The sequence below is a fragment of the Megascapheus bottae genome, chromosome X (genome assembly GCF_031878675.1).
Source record: "Megascapheus bottae isolate mThoBot1 chromosome X, mThoBot2.hap1, whole genome shotgun sequence".
NCBI classification, from domain to species: Eukaryota; Metazoa; Chordata; class Mammalia; order Rodentia; family Geomyidae; genus Megascapheus; species Megascapheus bottae.
In genome coordinates, this window is record NC_143547.1 from 72,448,685 (window position 1) to 72,471,512 (window position 22,828).

At 36.4% G+C, this 22,828-nt stretch overlaps 1 protein-coding gene across 1 annotated transcript in view; it reads left to right on the forward strand.

The window, feature by feature from the left end:
* Col4a5 (collagen type IV alpha 5 chain) overlaps positions 1-9,589 on the forward strand; it is a 181,203-nt gene extending 171,614 nt beyond the window's left edge. Inside the window, exons 47-51 of the mRNA XM_090326386.1 lie at positions 1,326-1,538; positions 4,458-4,635; positions 6,344-6,458; positions 6,805-6,977; positions 8,390-9,589. Of these exons, the coding sequence (XP_090182512.1) occupies positions 1,326-1,538; positions 4,458-4,635; positions 6,344-6,458; positions 6,805-6,977; positions 8,390-8,471 (761 nt within the window). The 3' untranslated portion in view covers positions 8,472-9,589. The remainder of the gene's footprint in view (positions 1-1,325; positions 1,539-4,457; positions 4,636-6,343; positions 6,459-6,804; positions 6,978-8,389) is intronic.
* The last annotated feature ends 13,239 nt before the right edge of the window (positions 9,590-22,828 follow it).

The following is a 22,828-nucleotide window of genomic DNA, read 5'->3' on the forward strand; positions in this document are numbered from 1 at the left end:
AAGATGAAGAAGAAGAAGGAGGAGGAGGAGGAGGCGCAGCAGCAGCAGCAGCAGCAGCAGGAGCAGAAGCAGGAGGAGGAGGAGAAGAGGAAAAAAAAATGAAAAAACAAAAACAATCAGAACAGAAAGGGCAAGTGATAGAATGCCTGTCTAGCAAGAACAAGGATCTGAGTTCAAACTTAGTACTTCAAAACATAAATTTATTAAAAAAAATAAATTTTAATATATAGTCAATTGGAAATTTGATTCAACTCAAAAAAGGTGCATTGATGTAAGATTGCTAAAATCAAAATAGAAGATCATAAACTTAATAGATTGTTAATACATGTTACTAACCCTAGATAATATAAAGAAACATAAATAATATAGAAACATAAAAAGTATGTACTGGGGGATGGGAGTGTGCCCTAGTGGTAGTGTGCTTGCCTATAGGCACCGAAGCCCTGAGTTCAATTCCTTGGAACCACATACAAAGAAAAAGCCGGAAGTGGCCCTGTGGCTCAAGTAGCACAGCACTAGCCTTGAACAAAATGTGTCCAAGGATAGAGCCCAGGCCGTGAGTTGAAGCCCTATGACTGGCAAAACAAGCCAACAACAACAACAAAGAAGTATGTATTGACATTTAGTATCAGTGGGAACAAGGCAAAATGGAGATCCAAGGGGAATTCCTAAAGCCAGTAATCTGCAAATTCATTAATTTGTGTTTCTAAGAAAGAAATAAATTAGTGCCACCTTAATCAGGCAGGTATATCTATGAAGTTTCTTAAAAATTAAAATTATATATACATACTTTTAAACGAGCTCAAATCAAGACACTATACAAAGAAGAAATCCAGTGAGTGGTACATTAAAATAAACATTTTCAAATCTCCTTAAGAATGATTTCCCTATTTTCTAAACAATGGTATACTTGAGAACACTTTCACAAGTACATTCAGAGGAACATTTATTTCAGCACTACAGCTGGAAGACTTGCAGAAACCATATCTTGCTTTCCCATTGATGAACAAACATCAGGCTCAACATTGATCATGGGGTTCAGAGTCATTTACTATTATAGTAAAAGATTTCATAACTTATATCTTCCCCAGTATTTAATGTCTTCAGGCCATGCCAGAAGAAAAAATATACATTTTAATCACTTTGAGAGCAGGGAACCCATATCTTATTTGTTTCCAAACCCATGATATTTGACAAAGCCTTTCATGAGACTGTAAACATTGAATAAATTAGCTCATCAAATGAGATCATTATGTTTTGTCTATGGCTAGAATAGTGGCTTGGAGCTGATTTAATTTTGTATACTAATGATTTCATGGAAATAGGTTCCCGTGGATTGGATGGCCCCCCTGGGCCAGGTGGACTGCAAGGTCCCCCAGGTCCCCCCGGAAGTTCTTCTGTTGCCCACGGATTCCTCATCACACGTCACAGCCAGACAGTAGATGCACCACAATGCCCACATGGAACAGTCCAGATCTATGTGGGCTTTTCTCTCCTGTATGTACAAGGAAACAAAAGAGCTCATGGCCAAGATTTGGGTAAGATTTTTTGCATCTTATTTCTTTCTGGGCATTTGGGGTTTGTTTTGAAATTTTTGCAGGATTCTAGAGTAACCTTGTCTAAAGTGGACTTACTCTTTTCTTTGGTTGGCCTACATTAACTGTACAAAATACTGTTGTACTATGATGTTTTTATACATGTATACTATGTACCTTGATCACTTTTATCTCATTACCATCCCTTGAACTTTATTTCTTGCTATCTCTCCCTTACCCCAAAAGAGATCCCCTCCTTTCATGTCTTCAACAATCTAGTTTCTGCATAGGGGATTTGAAAGCATGTGACATTTGTATTTCTGAGTCTGGCTTATTTTAGTTATCTCTAGTTCCATCCATTTCCCAACAAAGGACATGATCATTTTGTTCTGTTCTGTGATTTAGTAAAATTCCATTGAGTATATATGTGACATTTCTTTATACATTTATTCATTAATGGAGACCTAGATTATTTTTATACATTGGCTATTGTGGTCATTGTGTTACAATAAACATGGGTGAGTGTGTGTACATGTGTATATATTTATATATATACATATATGTAGAGAGAGAATGCTTTTGATACTTTTTTGTATGCTCATTTTTATTCTTTTTGGTTCATATCAAGAAGCGGTGTAACACGGGATGTTGTGGTAGTTACATTTTCATTGTTTGATTAATCTCCATTTCAATTACCATAATGGCTAACTAATTTATATTCCCTCATGTCACATTCTCTATCATTTGTTGTTTTCTTCATGAGAGCCATCTGACTGGTGAGGTAGAATCTCAATATATCTATTTACGTTTCACAGAGATGTAAGCATATTGAACATGTTTTCATGTATTTATTGGCCATTTGTGTTTATTCTGTGGGAACTATTTACCAGATCACTTCCCCATTTATTGTCTTCGTTTCTTTTCATTTTTAATTTTTTGAGTTCATTATATTCTGATGTATTGCTATTCTTTTAGGACATCTAAATGGAAAACCATATCGAGGGTGATTATATAGTCAGTATGATTTTGAAATAAATAATATTTAACCCAAACCAGCAAAATTACTTCAAGATACAATCTTGACCTAAAGCAAAGTTGTCATAAGATTTACTTTTAGATTGCTTAAAGAAACAGTGGCCCCGGGTTCTCACTGTGAACCAGCTGCTTGAGTGAACAGTGTTTATAGTTAGTGACAGCTTCCTTTTCTTTAAGTTTAGCCTTTATGAAGTGGAAAGATACATTTTAAAGACAGTCTTGATTTCTAGATCAAAGACAGTATGGTTGTTTTTAATTACAGTACTTTATAGATGCTAAAATAAGTGCCTTGATCTCCATGAAGTATTATCAGTTAATTAAATAGAATACTTTATTCCCATATGAAATACTTCATTTAGTATACTTACATGTATCTCTTCTTATGCGAGATCAGTGGGCTCAGGTTGAGTTATACTAGCATAGTAATCAATTCTCAAATCCTAGACTTGACTTTAGATATGCTCTGAATATATTAATGTTATTTTTTAAACTACTTGTATGTCTTTATAAGCAGCAGTGGCTTAGGGAGAATATTGTGGTTGTTTATTATGTACAAGTGATGGTACACACTGAGTTCTTAAAATGTCCTATCAATATTTTCTCTTTCAAGAAAACAGACCTGGAACTCATGAACCTCCTGCCTCAGCCACCTGAGTGCAGAATTACAGGCATGTACCATCGTGCACCATCGTGCCCAGCTTAACTATTGTCTTAATGCCTGCACTGTATCAATTTAAACTTCTAACGAAAAGATTAAACGTTAGAACTTTAGACAATACTTAAAATATATGATAGGGTGCAAAACGTAATTCTTTTGTTAGTAAATGAGAAACAAAAGGATTCATTCATGATCGAAATAATATCTATTGCCTCAAATTGCTGTGAAATCTCAGGATGAGTTCTTTTTCTTTTGTTCCTTTAATACTTCCATCTTTTATTATCATATTTCCTTTTTTATTTGGTCATTTCCAAGCTATCTGAGGTAGCAGTATATTTTGTAAGCACTGTTAGGGTCCATGGTTTTAAAGACATGGTTGCCCCAGGCAGCATACATAGTGCAGATATAATGAATGAAAGGGAATATTGGTGTAGGAAATATTAGTATTGTAAAGACTCACTGTGGTTCTTTTACTGATATACAGTAAATTACTAAATATCCTTCCTCAGACACTGTTGTTTACAAGAAGTATTACTAGTTTACAAAGAGCACTTAGGAATATGTAACGAGCTACAATAAATGCCTCCCAAAATTGTAGAATACACCCTGATTTTAGAATTGGTAAAATATGAATCTTAGATTTGATTAAATAAATTATACTTATACTTACTATCTAATGTAGGCAAGTTGCTTTTTTGTATGCCAGCCCTGGGACTTGAACTCATGGCCTGGGCACTGTCTACAAGCTCTTTTTGCATGAGGGTAGTACTATACCAATTTGAGGCACAGTGCTGCTTCCAGTTTTCTGTTGGTTAATTGAGATTTTCCTACCCAAGCTGGCTTAGAACTGTAATCATCAGAACCCCGCGCTCTGAGCAGCTAGGATTACAGGCATGAGCAATCAGCTCCCAGCTTTTCTTGTTGAATGGCTATTTTGTTATTATTTTAGGAGAAACTAAAGGCAAGCAGTGGAGGCTCATGCCTATAATCCTAGGTGAGGTCTGAGGATCATTGTTTGAAGCTAGTTGGCATCCATGAGACTCTTATATTCAATTAACCACCAAAAAGTCAGTAATGGACCTGTGGGTCCCGAGTGGTAGAAGTCTTGAGCAAAAACGCTCAGAGACCATATCAAGGCTCCGAGTTCAATCCTCAGGACAGGCACAATAAAAAAGAATAAAGTTTAAGCATGATGTAGTCCTTCATCATTACATGCCATTTCTTCTTAGGGACTGCTGGCAGCTGCCTTCGTCGCTTCAGTACCATGCCTTTCATGTTCTGCAACATCAATAATGTTTGCAACTTTGCTTCAAGAAATGACTATTCTTACTGGCTCTCCACCCCAGAACTTATGCCAATGAACATGGAACCTCTGAAGGGCCAGAACATCCAGCCATTTATTAGTCGGTGAGACATTGTTTGATCTTTGATTTCTAACAACCTTCAGTTTAAGCAGAAGCCATTTCCAAAGCCAATAATCTGATGATTGCCACCAAGCTAAAAAAGATAAGGATCTCTCTTAATATTTACTGAGACGGTGATATTGATCAGATCCTCTGAGAAACTGTATTATACACAAAGAACATACAGCCTAGTCATTAGGTAAATACATACATAAAGTAATCTGATATATATTAAGATTGAGCTAAATGCTTCAATAATTCAAATGAAAATGTTTTCAAAACAAGAGAACAGGATGATAAATTCCAACTTATATGGGCTTGCTTGATGAATTGAAAGGATAGTTCTAAAGGGGAAAGAGACTTATTAGGCAGAGAGAATAAAATAGGTAATAGATTAATGCATCTAGAATGTAATATTTAAAGACTGCATGGAGAAGAAAGATTGAAAAGTTACCTTGAACCTAGATTGTAGCATGATTTCAGTGTTAGTCTTTTACTTATAGCTTGAAGTTTATTGTGTATATTCTGGGGAATCCTTTTTCCTAAAATTTAGAGCTAGACTTCGAAGAGTATAAAGGAGCCAACAGTGTATTGCCTAGATTACAGAAAGAACCGTTCTGTGGTAAAGAAAACAGTGAGATTGAATGTTATTGTTGTAGCCCTGGTGTAAATGCCTTACATCTCACAGCAGGAGACATAGATAGGACAAAATAGATATGGTTTGGCAGTTGATGAACTTTGGGAGGGAGAAACTGACACCTGAAGTTGGTCACATAAGTAGCTCAAAGGGAAAAATGTACCATTAATAAAGCATTCCTTGAAACTTGGAGCCATAATTTAACTCAGTCACCTAAATGAGATATTGCCACATTTATTCTGATGATTGAGGATTACAGTCATTATACAGGATAAATCATTGGAAATCATAATTTCTGGGGGTTTTTTGGAGGGGTGTTGGCACATCTCCAAGTGCCTGGTTACCTGGTCTGCATTCTGGATCCATTGCACTTATGCAAATATGGCCAAATAGTTATAAATATCTCTTGAGCTAAGAATAATAAGTAGAGCATAAGAAAACATTAGCTTTTGCCAGGCTTATGCCTATGATCTCAACTACTCTGGATAAGATTTGATGATTGCAGTTCAAAGCCATCCTGGGCAAGAAAGTTAGGAGACTCATTTCCAATTAAACCCCAGTAAACTGGAAATGGTGGCCACTTCTTCACTCTTACCCCAAATGGTAGATACTAGCCTTGAGGAAAAGCAGTCAGGGACAGCAGCCAATCCCCGAGTTCAAGCCCCACAACTGACCCCAAAATAGTAATTGTGTCATTACTAAATGTATAACCTCCAGCTGGGAACGGGGCTGGTGAGAAATATGTGCAACACTGTAAGCCAAATTCTTATAGAAATTATAGCATTGACTGTAGCAAGTTTAAATACAAATTTAGGGAAGAATGGAAAATGAAAACATCTTAACAGGAGTCTTATCATTTCTAGAGAAAGAGTTAACCATTGTAGATTACAATTTTATTATCTAAGATGGAACATAGTACTTAGATGAAAGCCATTCTCCAATTGTATTTCCCCACTTTTCTGACCATTGAAGGTACCAAAATGACCCACCCTACGTGGAAGCCTTCCCAAGAAGAATTGCCATTTTCCACATGTTTACTCGGTAGATTTTGTTTTCTTTCCCTTCTCTTTACCAGATGTGCAGTATGTGAAGCTCCAGCTGTGGTTATTGCAGTTCACAGTCAGACTATCCAGATACCCGATTGTCCTCAGGGATGGGAATCACTATGGATTGGTTATTCCTTTATGATGGTATGAAACACTTGTCTTTGCATCCTCAATATAATTGGCTCTTTTTCATGTTGGCATTTCTCCTCAATTCCAGGAATTCCCCTCAGGTGTGTACGGAAATAATTGAATCTCAGACATCTTCCCTCCTATTATTGTGTTTTCCCTTACACACATTTTTTAATGTGTAGCACATTTTTATTTTCTGACTTGTTTTTGTTGACTTCCATTGATGTGACTACTCCTCTTCCTTCTTGGCTACACTTTCAGTGAATTTAAAGTCTTGGTTAGGTTTAGTGCATACCATTGGATCTTTACTAACATTTTGTGGCATGTGAGTTTGGTGACAAATTTTCCTTGCCTTTTCTAGCATACAAGTGCAGGGGCAGAGGGCTCAGGACAAGCCTTGGCCTCCCCTGGTTCCTGTTTGGAATCGTTCCGTTCAGCTCCTTTCATCGAATGTCATGGGCGAGGAACTTGTAATTACTATGCCAACTCCTATAGCTTTTGGCTGGCAACTGTAGATGTGTCAGATATGTTCAGGTAAGGTGCTTATGGCTTTTGTTCAAGTCTAAAGCTTATGGCTAGGGAAATAAGAGACAATTCACAGGTAGTTTACCACCAGAATATGTTAAGAACTTATTGGGCAGTGTCTTTTATTCTTTTTGTCTCATTTTTTGGTCAAAGAGTTTGAATTCAAGGCCTGGATGCTCTTCCTGAGCTCTTTTGCTCAAGGCTAGCTCTCTACCACTTTGAGGCACACATAATACCACTTCCAGGGTGCCTGGCTTTGAACCATGATTCTCAGATCTCAGCCTCTGGAGCTGGATTACAAGTGTGAGCTATAGCACCTGGCTCTAGTGTCCTTTATTCTTAGTTGTTTCTCTAAGATTAGAAAAAAAAACCAACTCACTATTATTGGGTAAGTGGTTATAAATGGCTTCAACAACAAAACAGGAAAGGGGCTGGGAGGTTGACCTAGTAGTAGAGTGCTTGCCTAGCATGCATGAAGCACTGGGTTCAATTGCTTGGTACTACATACACAGAAAAGGCCACAAGTGGTGCTGTGGCTCAAGTGGTAGAGTACTAGCCTTGAGAAACCTGAGGACAGTGCCTGAGGCCTGAGTTCAAGCCCCAAGAATGACAAAAAACAAACAGAAAAATAAAGATAAAGGTTATGTGAACTGTTCAGAAGTTGTTCTACTAGGGTGAGATGACCTCCAAGGACTGAAGCTGTAGTTTGTACTTTCTACCCCAAATCAATAATACTCTTGCCAAGAATTTTTGTTTTTTTGGTCAGTGGTGGGCATTGAATTGTGGGTTGGGGGGCTGTCTCTGAGCTCTTCAGCTCAGGTCTAGTGCTCTACCACATTGAGTCAAAGTATCACTTTTGGTCAGTCTTTCCTGCCCAGACTGATGTGGAACTACAATCCTCATATGTCAGCCTCCTGAGTAACTAGAATTACAGATGTGAGCCATGGGCACCTGGCCTTGCCAAGAATCTTCTAAAGGTTCTTGGGCAAGCTTTCAAATGAGTCAGATCATGCATGACACATGTACTTTTATTTCAAATTTTTATTTCAAATTAAACTTATTTTTGTGTTTTGTTCTTGAAGTTAACATTACTTTATATTTTCCTTATGGTCATGTATTGATAGTACGTGCCCAGATCTGTGTCATCCTATGAAGATCAGTAAGATAGAAAAAAATAGGTTAAGAAAAATATACAAAGATACTAGCAGTGAAGAGGACAGTCTATGAGCAGTAATGGCTCTTAGAGCATATCAATCTCTACATTAGATCATATTGCACAAATATATGCCATTACATCATAAGGAAAGGTACTTAACACAGAGAGATGTGTAGGTGTGAGTTTGGACCAGTAATATAATTGAAAAGGTTAAGATTTAAAATATATAATGACAAATCTGATTGTTTGTTTTGTTTCTTCTCAGTAAACCTCAATCCGAAACATTGAAAACAGGAGAGTTGAGGGCACGTGTTAGCCGATGTCAAGTATGCATGAAGAGGACATAGCAGTTTGAAGAATTCCTTGTTTAATTTTAAATGTGATATTTACATATATATATATGCAGATACATATATATATATATATAATTTCCAGGATCCAATGCTACAATCTCCCCAACTTTACCACTGCTGTCACCAATGGTGCTACTGTATATGACCAACAAAGCATTCTGACTTGTAACCATGAAGGTTCAGAAGTACCTCAGCAATGGGCCAGAGCAAGGCCTTCATTACATTTCTATGAAAGAAATAAAGAAGTGAATTTACCTTTTTGGTAAATTCAGAATAACTCTTCCCCAAGGATTATGAGATGAAGATTATATGTTACCCAATGACTAAAATGGCACATTAAAATATATAATTAATAGAAGAATCACACTGAGTAAAATAAAACACTGCAGTTTTGGAGAAGAATTATTTTCCATGGTGCTACTAATTGTGCTGTATCCCAGGTTTTTTAATATAAAAGTGTTAAGATTATTTTGCTCTGTAAGTAAAGAATGTGTATATTGTGTAAACAGCCTTTTGAGCACAAAATGTTGAGTCATGTAAATGTGAACTGGCATGAGTCACTCTTTACAGACAAGCAGCAAGATGATATACATGAATTTATATTCTTACATCAAGTTACTACTGAGAGTAAATTTACTTTGAGTTTTATCCCCTTAAGATTTACTTGCTTTTTGTTAAAAAAAATGATCATTTTGTCACTTTAATCAGAATTGGAATGGTTCAAGTTTTATATCAAATTATAATATCCAGTGGAACTATTTATTCTTTGCTTTATTCCACAAGACACTTTTAAGACCAGATGCCCTTTGTTTGGATGGTTTTCATATATTGTTTTTGCTCATCCCTGACTAGGCAAAATTTTCCCCAAGAGCTGTTAAACAAAATTTACCAAAATGCAATTATCTTTTTCCTGGTGCTTCTTATATAAGAATTATTCTCCTGTGATCTTGCTTCCCAGAAGTACTGGGAAGATAATACTTGGTTAGTCTTCTTTCTTCAATTAAGAAAGCCAATGAATGCTTTTTACTCTTATTTTACCTTATTTTCCTGGATGTCATCTTTTCACTGAATGTTTTTTTTTAACCTAACAGTACCCATTTAATTAAAGATATATGTTGTAATGATGGTTTGTTGTGTATCTCTTTAGTATAAGAGCCTCGCTTATTTACAGATTAAAGTACACATTTGCACATGCCTTTCTTAGAGAATTGGCTTCTATAGCCTGGAATATTCTGATACCTGCTAGAAAACATAGTAATTTTTTCCCATGAAGAGAATAGTCTATTATTGGAAGGTATTTTGAAATAATAAATTTCTTGACAATATTATATTGATGGTTAAGAAAGGGAACAGAACTACTTAATATGTGGGAAAACACTTATAAATAATGTTTATAGCACATTAATAAGCTAATGTTCCTAATAATTAGGATAATAATTATGTGCCAAATATGTTTTTTGCCACTTACTAAATATTTCATTATTCAGATGCAACCTAAAGAACAAATTACAGTGTTCCACAGCTATGTGGAAAGTTGGTCCATAGAGACATCTCCTTTTCAGAACATATACTCTCGACAACACCACTTCCACCAAAGGAATATTGGTGTGTGTATATCGTGTGTGTGTGTGTGTGTGTGTGCATGTGTGTGTGTGTGTGTGTAATATGTATGATAGGTATAGTTTATATATATGGATATATATTGAGTTTATATATAATATATACATTATACACACACACATATATATGTATATACATCTGTGATGTTGAAAAGAATATATTACTTTTGCTTTCTTGGTTTGTCGGCTTGATCGGCATTCTAATGCCATATTGATGCCTCACACATTATTTCTAAAGGAGTTTTTTTATTGGACACTGTGTGCTTTTGGAGTTTTTTTCCCACCCAATTGAAAAACGCTTTCTAGTTCTTGTGGTGCCAGTGAGATTCTTCGTCTTAATTAGCCTGGTTAATTGAAAACTCACTGGTCATGCCAAGACATGAAAAGTTTATTAAGAAGTTAACACAAGAGGGCACTATTGCCTATAAAAATGGATCAGCATGTGTAATGATTTCGTTGAGTATGTTGTTGATGGTGGTTACAATTTTGGCTAAAGCTCTGCCTCCTGGTTCCTTGTTTTAAGCTTCATGTATTCATTTAGACTCATAAAAATCCAAATATTGTAAGAGAAGGCCCAGTTTTTCAATGTCTGTATCCAAAATGAAGGCACGGCTTTGAAATTCTCTTAAGAGACTGATTAGGAGTTGGCTCTGCCCATACTTCCTGTGCCTCTCAGCACAGAAGCAAATAAATCACTTTTGTTTGGCCAAGGCTTCAATTGGCTTTTTTGGAAGAAGAGCTCTTTTCTCAGGCTGAACTATTCAAATACCTTTTTCCCTGGGCCACTCCAAAATAAAATGAATAATATTTAAACTCATACATCATTGCCATTTTGATAGCAGTGGTTTTTGGAATATATTCAGGATGTTTTGAAGGTTTACACAGTAGGAGTAACTCACATGGGGAGACACTGTAGGACTTGAATTCAGAGAAGCTTTTGTCCCAAGTTCTACATTAACATTCATTGAATGCTTAGTAGCTTTAAGGCACTATAAGAGATAGCAATTCAAAGTCTACTCAACCAGAAAAGTGTGTTGTCACTAGAATCTATACTCAGGAGAAGGATGCTAATGTGTCTTTGACTACCAAGTCTTGAAAACTCTAGGAGAGATCTTGGGACTTTTTTGCTTGTGGTAGCTTTCCAGAGAAAGCTAGCTCATCAACCTATTCTCCCAATATGTTTGTGGGACAAAATACCATTTATATTTTCCATTCTCTATTTTTCTGAGTGGACAACTTAGGCAACACATAAATCCACAAGATAAGAAATTGCTGACAGCATACAAGTTTTTGCCAGTTATCCTTCTCTGTCTTCAGATCCACATTATAATTTTTTGCCCTAATTTCTGCTCTCAGATTTCTGAGCCCTCTGGCTCAATCCATGGGGTGCCACAGCAGGCTAATAGAGAAAGGGGACAAGAATGGGATTAGGGTATTTGTTATTGTTGTGGCTCCTTCTCTATGGGATCACATCAGGTTAGCATTTGAATGTCCTTTCTCTTCTCGATGGCATGCTCTTCTTAATTATCTCTAATTCTTATAACATGTTGGTTGTCATTCTTTCAGATCTAGGTATGGTAACATGTTACTTGTTGCTATGATTCCAGATCTGGATTCTTCAACTCTATTTTATGACCCTTTAGTGTTAGCTTAATTCTTTCCTTAAACTTTCCTCAGATGGTCCTATTTGAAGTGTGTTGGCTTTTTGCTATTGCTAACCTGATGAATATACTAGTACTTCTGGTTTCCAAAGTAAAAGGAAAATGTTTTTTGTGTACTTAAATTAGAGCTAATTGATAAAAAATGATGCATTAGTAAGCAATTTGCCACTTAGAACTGAGCAACAGGCCAGTGAAAATATGGTTGAGCACCATTCAATTTCAGACCCAGTTTAACAAGCTATCTTACAAACTGTGCTCCTAGTTTCTTAGGGTAAAATGAAGCAAAACATGATAATGAGGATTTTAAATTATATAACTCTTTCTAAATCTTGTCTATAAAGCAAGAACTTTTACTTCCCTAGGTGGTCATTTGGCTTAATCCATCGCACTCCAAATGAAAACTTGTAACTTGCCCCATGGGTAGACTTGATTCTACATACATATCAACAGTCTCTGAAAGTTCCAAACAGAAAATTTCTAGTAGTAGTCTCCACCAAAGCAATCCGGCAAATGAAGTATACATGCCTGAAGTCAGAAAAGTCCCCCAAAACGTCACTAGCAGAGAAATGAACAATTATTGGTTTTCTTAGTCCCAAGAGCCTCTTTGAAAGGTAAAGCCTACAGAAATTTTGGATCAACTTCCCTCTGGCCATAGAGGTATTCAGAGTGAATGCTTATAGTAGGGATAAAGGAAGATGTCAATGAGCTGTATGGATAAAGGTAGTTTCCGATTATTTGTTAATTTCAGTCATAGCCATGTAGAGCCAACAAGAAGGAAACACAATTCCAGGTAAAGTAGTTTCTACCTTAATGTTTCAGAGCCAATAAAATTACTTGCTAAGTAAGGCTAGTCTGTCATAACTCTTAGTAAGACCCAGATGTCAATCTCTGTATTTTCTTCTCACCCAATAATTTGACTTGATTAGCCTCTAAAAACTACCTCCACTGTTTCAGCAGCAATAGAAGCAAACAACTTAATATTTACATAGTTCTTAACTGCCATTCTTCATGTATTTTATCTGAACCTTAATAATTCTAGTAGGTCTTCTATTCACAATTACACAACTTCAGCCTCGAAATAGTGACTTTGCCAAAGTTATGGAACAAATTACTAAACTCTTTATACTCAAAATCTAATCATCAGCCAGGTACCAGTGGCTCCTTGTAATCCTAGCTACTCAGAAGGCTGAGATTTGAGGGTTTTGTTCTTTGAGGCCAGCCTGTGCAAGAAAGACCATGAGAATCTTATCTCCCATTGACTATCCAAGAGGCTGAAGTGGAGTTGTAGCCCAAATGATAGAGCATTAGCCTAGGCCATAAGGTCAACCTCCAGGATCAGTACATGCATACATACACACACACACACACACACACACACACACACACACACACACACACACACACAGAGACACACACAAATCTAATCATCACCTGGCTACAAAGATCCCTGCTTCACAGTACTCAAAATCCAGGAATAGGGATGTAGTGAAAGTGATTAAGTGCTTTCCTAGCATGTACCAGAACCTAGATGTATCCCTAGCAATGGAAAAATAAAACCACACAGAACCTTATGTTGCAGTGAATCCTAAGTGGCCAATTGCATATATGGAGAACATTGCCTTCCAGATAGGAATGAGTGCTCTTCCCGCCAACATCATCAGTTTGCTATAGCTCGGGATATTCTTGTTTATGTACTCTAAGATTCTGCCATTATAGCAAGCTTTATAGTGGTCCTGGTTTCCACCTTATGAGGCTTTTTGCAGGGCACTTGAATCCAAGTGAACTCTGGGAAATTGATGTTTCTTATCTACAAAATTTGTAGTGCTACTAGTGCCCAAGTAAACTAGTTATGAACATCTCAGTCCAGATGAGTAGAATCTACTTTCTGTCATAGACAATGCTGCAGTTACATTGTAAAGAGAAACATTTTGTTGTTTGTTGTTCTGGCAGGAAACTTGATTATATCTCTCACATTGACAATGTATGCAAACACAGAAGCAACTTGAGTTTGCTAATTATAACCCCCATTGGTGCTATTGTACATATAGTTGCTTTCTTTATTTGGCTCCCTTCAGCAGAAATGTTGGCTGAGAATCTGATGAACAAATATCAAGACAAATGGGCCAAACAGTAAATGATTATCAGATTGGAGAAGGAGGAAAAGGTTAAAGCCAAGTTGACAATCTTGGGGACAAAATAGGGCTCTCATTAGCTTCCAGAAATCAACAAGTAAGAAGCCTTGACGTAGGGTTTAAGAGTGCCTTAGGTTGACAGTTTGCTTTAAGAGGTAGCAACTGACACATTCCTTGAGGCAAGCAGCAACACGGGAAATACAACTGATAGATGGCAAAGTAATATCATATTTATGAATACTTCTACCCTCTCCATGGAAAATCTGCATTTTCTTTTTTGCTTCTCTGTGCAAATAAAAACCATTGAGTTTGTAAAAATGTACTAAGGTTTTTCTACTTGTAGGGTCTGCATTTGTTTCATTTGAAATAATGTTAGTAAGTACATAAATAGTTACATTCTGTTCATGAAATACCCTCATCAGAATGAGAGTAGCTATAAGGTAAGGAAAAATTACTATGCTTTGCACTAGAATCTGTCTTGATAGCAATATAGTCATGCAGCTTTCTCTGTGTTAGTTTCAAAATGATTCATTCTTCATAATTTTATTTTTGCTACTTTAGTTACATTTTATGAGGATGCATATCATTGAATATAGTTTTTTATTACTAGACAATCTTTGCTTTAAAAAAATACAGGGTGCCATTGGCTCACGCCTGTAATATTAGGTAGACAGGAGGCGGAGATCTGAAGATCATGGTTCAAAACCAGCCCAGGTACTAAAGTCTGTGAGATTCATTTCCAATTAACTAGAAATCCAGAAGTGGTGCTGTGGTTCAAGTGGTAGACTGCTAGCCTTGAGCTGAAGAGCTCAGGGACCACGCCCAGGCCCAGAGTTCAAGCCCTGTGACCAACCAGGAAAAAAAAATAGCACCCAGACTCTCACCATGTAACCCAGGCAACATCAAATACATACTCTGTCTACCTCAGACTCCCAAGTGCTGGGAACATAAGCAGGTAGCACCATGCCTGATTTGACAGTATTTGCTTTTTAAAAGAGTACAATTCATTTGTTTTTTTTATTAGAGTTAAGTTTAAATCTATCATTTTATTAGTTGTTTGTATTGATTCCATTGCAGTTGTTCATTTTATGCTTTTTTGAATATTTTTTATTCCATTTTATCTCCTTTGTAGCCTATTAACTACAATATTTGGTTTAGTTGGCTTAGTGGCTGCTCTAAAGTTTATGATCAACATCTTTAGCTTATCACAGTTTATTTTGCAATCATATAATATTACTTCTGTATTCTACAAGAGTACATTCTCTTCTTTCTCTTTGCACTTTTATATTCAGATAGTGTGCTTTAAAGCACCTTATAAACCTAATTCAGTATTATTATTGTTGTTGTTAAGCAGAAAATTTGTTCAAATTATCTTGGTACTTTTATGTTATTAACTACATAACAAAAGATGGAAACAGCCATTTCATGCTTATAATCCTACGTACTCAGGAGGCTGAGATCTGAGAAATGTGGTTCAAAGACAGCACAGGAAAGCAAAATCTGTGAGACTTTTATCTCCAATAGACTACACAGAAAAAGCCAAAAGTGGTTCTATGGCTCAAATGGTAGAGTGTTAGCCTCAAATAAAATAAGCTCAGCGATCACACTCAGGACCTGAGTTCAAGCTCTAGGACCAGCACACAAACAAAAAAGTTAGAAAGTATTTCCCTATCTTCATTTTTTGTAGGTGTTTGAGCAATATTGGTGAGAATTCTTTATCAAATATAAACCAGTAAAGCTATGTAGGCCCTTGGGCTGAAGAGCTCAGGGACAGCGCCCAGGGCGAGTTCAAGCCCATGACCCACTAAAAGAAAGATATGCGGGCTATTCCTTTTCTTGTGCTGTTGGATTGGTTTTAAAATTTAAGATTTTATTTCTATTTCCATAGAGGATCAATATCTCTGTTTTCTTTGCTTATGGTGTTATCTAATTGTAGTATCAATGTTTTGGTCTCTATGAGGATTTACTCTTGTAGAAGACATTTAAGGGGGGGGAGCATAGTAGAGTGCTTGCCTAGCATGCATGAAGCCCCAGGTTTCATTCCTCCATACCACATACACAGAAAAAGCTGGATGTGGCACTGTGGCTCAATTTGGCAGAGCACTGGAAAAAAAAAAGTGTCCAAGGATAGTACCTAGGCCCTGAGTTCTAGCCCCAGAACTGGTGAATAAAAAAAAAAGCCCACACAGCCAGGCATGTGGCTCATGCCTGTAATCCTAGCTACTCAGGAGGCTGAGATATGAGGATCAAGGTTTAAAACCATCCGGTCACTACAAAGCCATGAGACTCTTATCTCCAATTAATCATTAGAAAATGGAAAGTGTTGCTGTGGCTCAAGGGTAGTGTGGTATCCTTGAGCTGAAGAGCTCAGGGACAATGCCCAGCCCCAGAGTTCAAGTCCCATGACCCACAAATAAAACAAAAACAAACAAAAAAAGCACAACCATTTATATTGCACATCAATGAAGATAAATGTCTTTGCCATTAATTATTCTTCAAATTAGTAATTCAACCTTGTTTATTATCACCATATAGTTTTTCTGTTTCTTGTTGTCACTTTTTGTTGTTCATGGCTATTCTATTGTACTTAGATGGTTTGTATACAATTCTTCACGGCCATTTTGATTTTTTAATTTTAGTCATATCTTCTTTTACATGTCTCGAGTTTGATATCAATTTTCTGTTTTCCATTAATCTGTATAATAAGGGCTTATCAATTTTGTTTCTTTTTAAAGAACCAACTTTCAATTTTGTTAGTTTTCTCCATTCCTCATATCATTATTTATACTATAGTTTTTATTGTTCTCTTTTTATTTTTTGTTGGTTGTGGGGATTGAACTCTAGGTCTGGGTGTCCCTGAGCTCTTCAACTCAAGGTCTAGTCTAGTGCTCTTACCACTTTGAGCCACAGTGCAACTTCCAGTTTTCTGGTAGTGAAATGGAGATAAGAGTCTCAAGGACTTTAATGCCTGGGCTGGCTTTGAACTGAAATCCTCAAATCTCAGCCACCTGAGTAGCTAGGATTACAGGCCTGAGCCACCAGTGCCCAGCTTTCTTTTTTTCTGCTCACTTTGGGTTTTATTTATTTTCTTTGTCTAGTGTATAAGATGTAAGTTTAGGTTATTGAGGTTTAGAAAAACCTCAAAAGCAGAACTTTTGAAATATAGTTATTTATAAATATAAACTTCTCTTTGGAAACTCTTTAGTATTTTGTTTTTACAAATTTCAAAGAATTGTCTGACTTATATTGAAATTCCTTCTCCTACCCATTAGTTATTTAAGGAAATGCAAGTTAATTTCCATATATATTTCATTCCATTATGGTTGGAGAACATACATCATAGATTTTAATTATTTAAAGTGGACTGAGCCTTCTATATTTTTTGTGCCCATCCTGCTGCTTGAACTTAGGATCTGGACATACTCCCTGAGCTCTTTTTCAAAAGCTTAGCACTTTTATCACTTGAGCCATAACTCCACTTCTGGTTTTGGGGTGGTTAATTGGAGATGAGAGTCTCACAGTCTTTCCTGTCCTGGATAGCTTTGAACCAATATCCTCAGATCTCAGGCTCCTGAGCAACTAGAATTATACTCAGCTGAGATTTCTTTTTTGGGCTAACACTCTATCTCAGAGTAATATTACCTGTATTCTTGGGAGAAATGCATACGTTGTTATTTTGGGATGGAGTTTTCCATGGAAGTCTAAGATGTTTAGTTGATTTACAGTGTTGCTCAGCTCTTCTATGCTCTTGCTGATATCCTGCTCAGTTGATGTATCTATTATTGAAATAAATTATTCAAATAATGAATACTATAAATATGGTTTTAAAAGGGGGATAAAAAGTACTATATTGGGTAAATTTGACCAGCATATATTATATGCATGCACAGAAATATCACAATCAAACACCTTTGTACAATTAATATGTGCTAACAAAAATAAAATGACATGATGGTAAACAAAACAGGAAATAATTTTCCACTATTTATGGTTAAATGTGTCTTCAATTCTTTCAGGCTTTCTTTTCATATTTTAGGATTCTGATTTTAGGTGTGTGTGTGTGTGTGTGTGTGTGTGTGTGTGTGTGTGTGTGTGTGCATGTGTGTGTATGCAAAGGATAGTGTATACTTTTAAATCAATCTTAATGAAGTTACCCCTTTTCCTATAAAATGTGTTTATCACTGGTAGCAACTTTTATCTTAAAAGTTTGTTAGTAATATAGTGATTCTAACACTTATTACTGTTTCATGAGATCTTTTCCTATATCCTTATATTTGATCAATTTGTATTTTAAATGTTTCTCTGCTAGGCAATATATACTTCAATCATATGGTTATGTCGATTCCATTAATCTATTTTACTGGATTACTCAAACCATCCCACTTAATAGAACTACTGAAAAACATAGACTTTATAACCCTAATAAGAAAGTATGCCTTAAAATTTTTTGAGCTGAGCACCAGTAGCTCACACCTGTAATCCTAAGTTCTCAGGAGGCTGAGATCTGAGGATCCTGGTTCAAAGCCGACCTGGGCACGAAGGTCCATGAGACTCTTATCTCCAATTAACCACAAGAAAACTGGAAGTGGCACTGTGGCTCAAATGGTAGAGTGTTAGCTTTGAGCTGAAGAGGTCAAGAACAGAGTCCAGGCCCAGAGTTCAAGCCCCATGACCAACAAATACATACATACATACATACATACATACATGCATGCATGCATGCATACATACAGTCTTCCTGGGTTCCTGACTCTTCTCTATGGCCTAAAATTTCTCTCAGTGCAGTAAGCCAGGATAATCTTAGGACTCACCATGTTTCTTGTCTCTTCAAGATCCCAGTCTTTTACTGCATCTTATCCAGCACCTTGAAATCCCTTAGTTCCTATGTAAGGCTGGTTGGGTTTTTCTATTTGCTTAGGTTTTTTTGTCTGTTAAGGTAGGAGAATACATTTGGCCTTCTTTGGCCAGAAATGAAAATCTTCCTAAAGTTTGCTTTCTTTTTTTTATTGGTTACATTGATTTGGGTGCTAGCACAGAATGTATGTTTATTGGATCAAAATCATTGTAGAGGTTATTATTCACCATGTAGCACCTATGACTTTCAATGTAGGGTCAAATTGATAAAGCTCTTGTACTTTAAATATACACATTAGCTTTTAGCCTCAATTATGAGTTAGTAACATGGGTTCAATTAATATCATTTTCTTGGGCTAGGTATGTTTTGGCACAAGCCTATAACCTCAGCTCTTCAGGATACAGAGATAATGAGAATCGCTATTTTTAGTTTTGGAGGGGAATTTCCATACTAATTTTCATAGAAGGTATACTAGTTCACATTCTCACCAACAGTGTATAAAGGTTCATTTTTCTCCATATCCCTACCAACATTTGTGTGTGAACTCTTGATGATAGTCATTCTAGCTGCAGTGAAAAAGTCCCAATTTATTTTGCTTTGCCTTTCTTTATGACTAAGGTTGATGAACACAAACATGCATTTATTGGTTATTCAACTCTCTAAAGACTGAATGGTGACTTAGTGATATTGTCTCACCCCCACAAAAGACTAGCTTATCTTTCAAAACAAATTTATTCAAATATCTACCCTATGTGTGTTATATCTACTGGAGCTAATGCATCTGGCTATAATTCAAAGAAATGTGTATTACTACTACTACTACTTTTGGTCTTCCCAGCATGAAGATAACCTTAATATTAAGGGGGAAAGAAACAGAATAGAAATTATATATGTGTATTATTTAATTATGGATACTGTTATTTCTTAAAATAGACAAAGACCAAGGTCATGCAGGTGATTCCTAATACGCTTTCTGAAAAAGTTAAAACAACAATAACAAAGTGTTAGCAGAAATATGTCTTAAATGACATATTCCTTGAGAATGATGCAGAAAATGCAAAAATGTTGAAAACTTTCTCAGGTATAATAAACGTAGAAAAACAGTGAATTGTGAGCTTCACATTTCTCTGTAGACCCTTAAAAGTCTGCTTTCCATTTCAATGTATCCTTGCTTCTATTGCTATTTGAAATGCTAATTCAGATTACTACCAGTGAAATTGAAGACCCTATAATGGATATTCTGAGATTGAAAAGTCAAGGAAGGGATTGCTTCTTCTACAGTTTCATGAACTTCAATGTATAAAATTAAGTAAGCTCAATGGTCTCCTCCTAAATTCTTAGGACTTTATTCTAAAGTTTTCTCCATTTACATAGCACAGCACTCATGTTTCTAACAAATTCCAATGTAGCATGCAACAGTGGTTCCTAATTGCTTTAGCATTTATCATGCACAAGAGACAGGAGGGAAGTTGTCTCATTTTGTACAGCTCAGTTGCATTTCTTATCTCTGAAGTACACTTAAGCAGCAAACAGGGACTTAAGGTAGCTGCCTGAAAACTCGTATCCATTAACATGCATATCTTGGAGGGAAAATGAATTGGATTTTCCAAAACAGAATATGGTCCAATCTCATTCTATGCATTAATTTGTGCATAATTTGTTTTGCATTTTAAAAATTAGGGTGTCGGATCTGCTTCACCCATATGAATTCTCATGCTCACATTTTCCAGGTTATGCCTTGTGTTGATTTTGTTTTCCCAAAACATTTTTGGGAAAGCATTTTGGTGCATATCCAAGACGCCCTTTGGGATCAATTAGCATCTAGTAATATTTTTCTAAGCAGTCACTGGAGGTGCATAACTAGTATGTACTTAGGCATCTTTCACCTGACAAGTTTTCTGTACAGGTTTTATGTTTTAGAGACAATACCCCCCTTCACATTCTACAGAGAACATGTGGGTACTACAAATGGGACTAGGAAAGAGGGAGCCAAGCTGTGTATTCACTCTTGTATATCGAATTTTGCTGATTATTGGAAAAGCTATAGCTATAATTTGCCTACTGTTCTATGAATTAAAGTCCTTTTATTACGGGAGCCTCAAAATGATCCTATGAAAATCAAGCAGACTGGCAAGCATGGATGTATCTGTTTGTCGTTGAGGGTTATTAAGGATAAATAAAATATATTTAGGCTATGCCCTAACAAATATGGAGTACCCTCTTTGAAGATTTGCTCATATATAATTATATACCCATTCACAAAATTTTGAAAATGTCTTTGAGAACATAAAATTACACAGAAAAGATGATGCATGCTGTGGATACTTTTTTTTTTGCCAGTCCTGGGGACACAACTGAGGGCCTGAGCACTGTCCTTGGGCTTTCCTCAGGGTTAGTGCCTTACTATTTCAACCACAGCACCAGTTCTGGCTTTTCTATATATGTGGTACCAAGGAATCGAGCCTGGGTCTTTGTGCATGCTAGGCCAGCATTCTTATCACTAGGCCAAACTCCTGGTGCCTGCTGTGGATACTTTCTAACAACGACGGCAATCTATCCCTTCCATTTGTGAAGGAAGGGATATATTTACACATATATTCTTGTGTTTCAAGTAAGCTCAATCTATTCAATTGACTTGTTCGCATATAAACAACCCATGTGGCTTGTAGAATTTACACGTGATCTGGGACCTATCTCCCAACCCCTTGGCTTGCCTGATCCCACAGATGCTTCCCCACTCTATTGATACATTTACTCCCTTTCTTCCCTTTCATCTAAGGAAATCTCAGTAAAGAACACAAATCAAAGAATGATTGAATTTGTCCTAGTGTGTGCTTGTGTAAACATTAGGTTTCTGATATAGGAGCTATAATTTGCTCATAAATTCTTAATATTCAATCTATTCTTTAGTAGTCAACCACTGCAAAACACTGCCTGTTCATTGGTGTAAGTTCTCTCTGTACTCAGATTTTTCTTGCCAGTGGTCAAAGGAATTGAAAATAGTGAAAATGGAGTGATTTGAAGGATAAGGCTAAGTGACCAGCGAAGGAGATAAAGAAAACTTGTAAATGATCACCTCAACTTCCATAAGCAGTTGTTTCAATATAAGAATCCCATATCATCATGGTCCTTATGAAAATCTACGTAATATTATGAATTGTCCTATATTAGTATCCCCTTCGTATTTGGAAAATCAAGTGTTAGTTCAGCTTATTCACTCTAGGCTTTATGTTTCTAGGCAAAATAAGTTTCAAACCAACCACACGTTACCCCAACTTCTTCATTTAAAAAAACAAAAATAAAAATTGCTTCATTTAAAATAAACAAAAACACAGTACTACCACAGAAAATATTTATAAAGAAGTAGAGCCAGGTGCCAGTAATTCATGCCTGTAATCCTACTTACTCAGGAGGCTGAGATCTGAGGATCACAGTTCAAAGCCAGCCTGTACACGAAAGTCCATGAGACTCTTCAATTAACCACCAGGAAACCGGAAGTGCCATTATGGCTCAAGTGGTAGAGTGTTAGCCTCGAGCTGGAGTTCAGGGACAAAGCCCAAGTCCAGAGTTCAAGCCCCATGACCAAATAAATAAGTAAAGGAGTGGAGACAACAGTATGATGAAAAACTGAATCTTTACACGAATAATTTACATGAACACATTTATTGCAAGTAGCTCTATGGAAAGGCAAGTCAGATATATATAAACACTATACACAATTGCAAGGTTGTCTCCCAAAACTGCAAACAAGATGTTTACAAAGAAAGTAGAAGAGTATATACAAAGGAAGACAAAGCCAGCACAACTCAAAGCAAATCTGCGAAGCAGAAATAGTGAATGTCATGAGATGCTGAAACTTAATTTTACCTAAAAAGTAACTAAGTATGATACCAAATGAACGTAGTACTCACAAAAATAAATCGTTCCATCATTGGTTTTTCTTAACAGCAGCATCAACTGATAGCTGGAAGGTAAGTAATATGTTGTACACATATTCTATAGACTCTTCCAGCACAATACTGAATAAATTAATTGTCTGTAAACTAAAGAGTAGTGTCAAAACATTGCATATTTGTAATGCTGT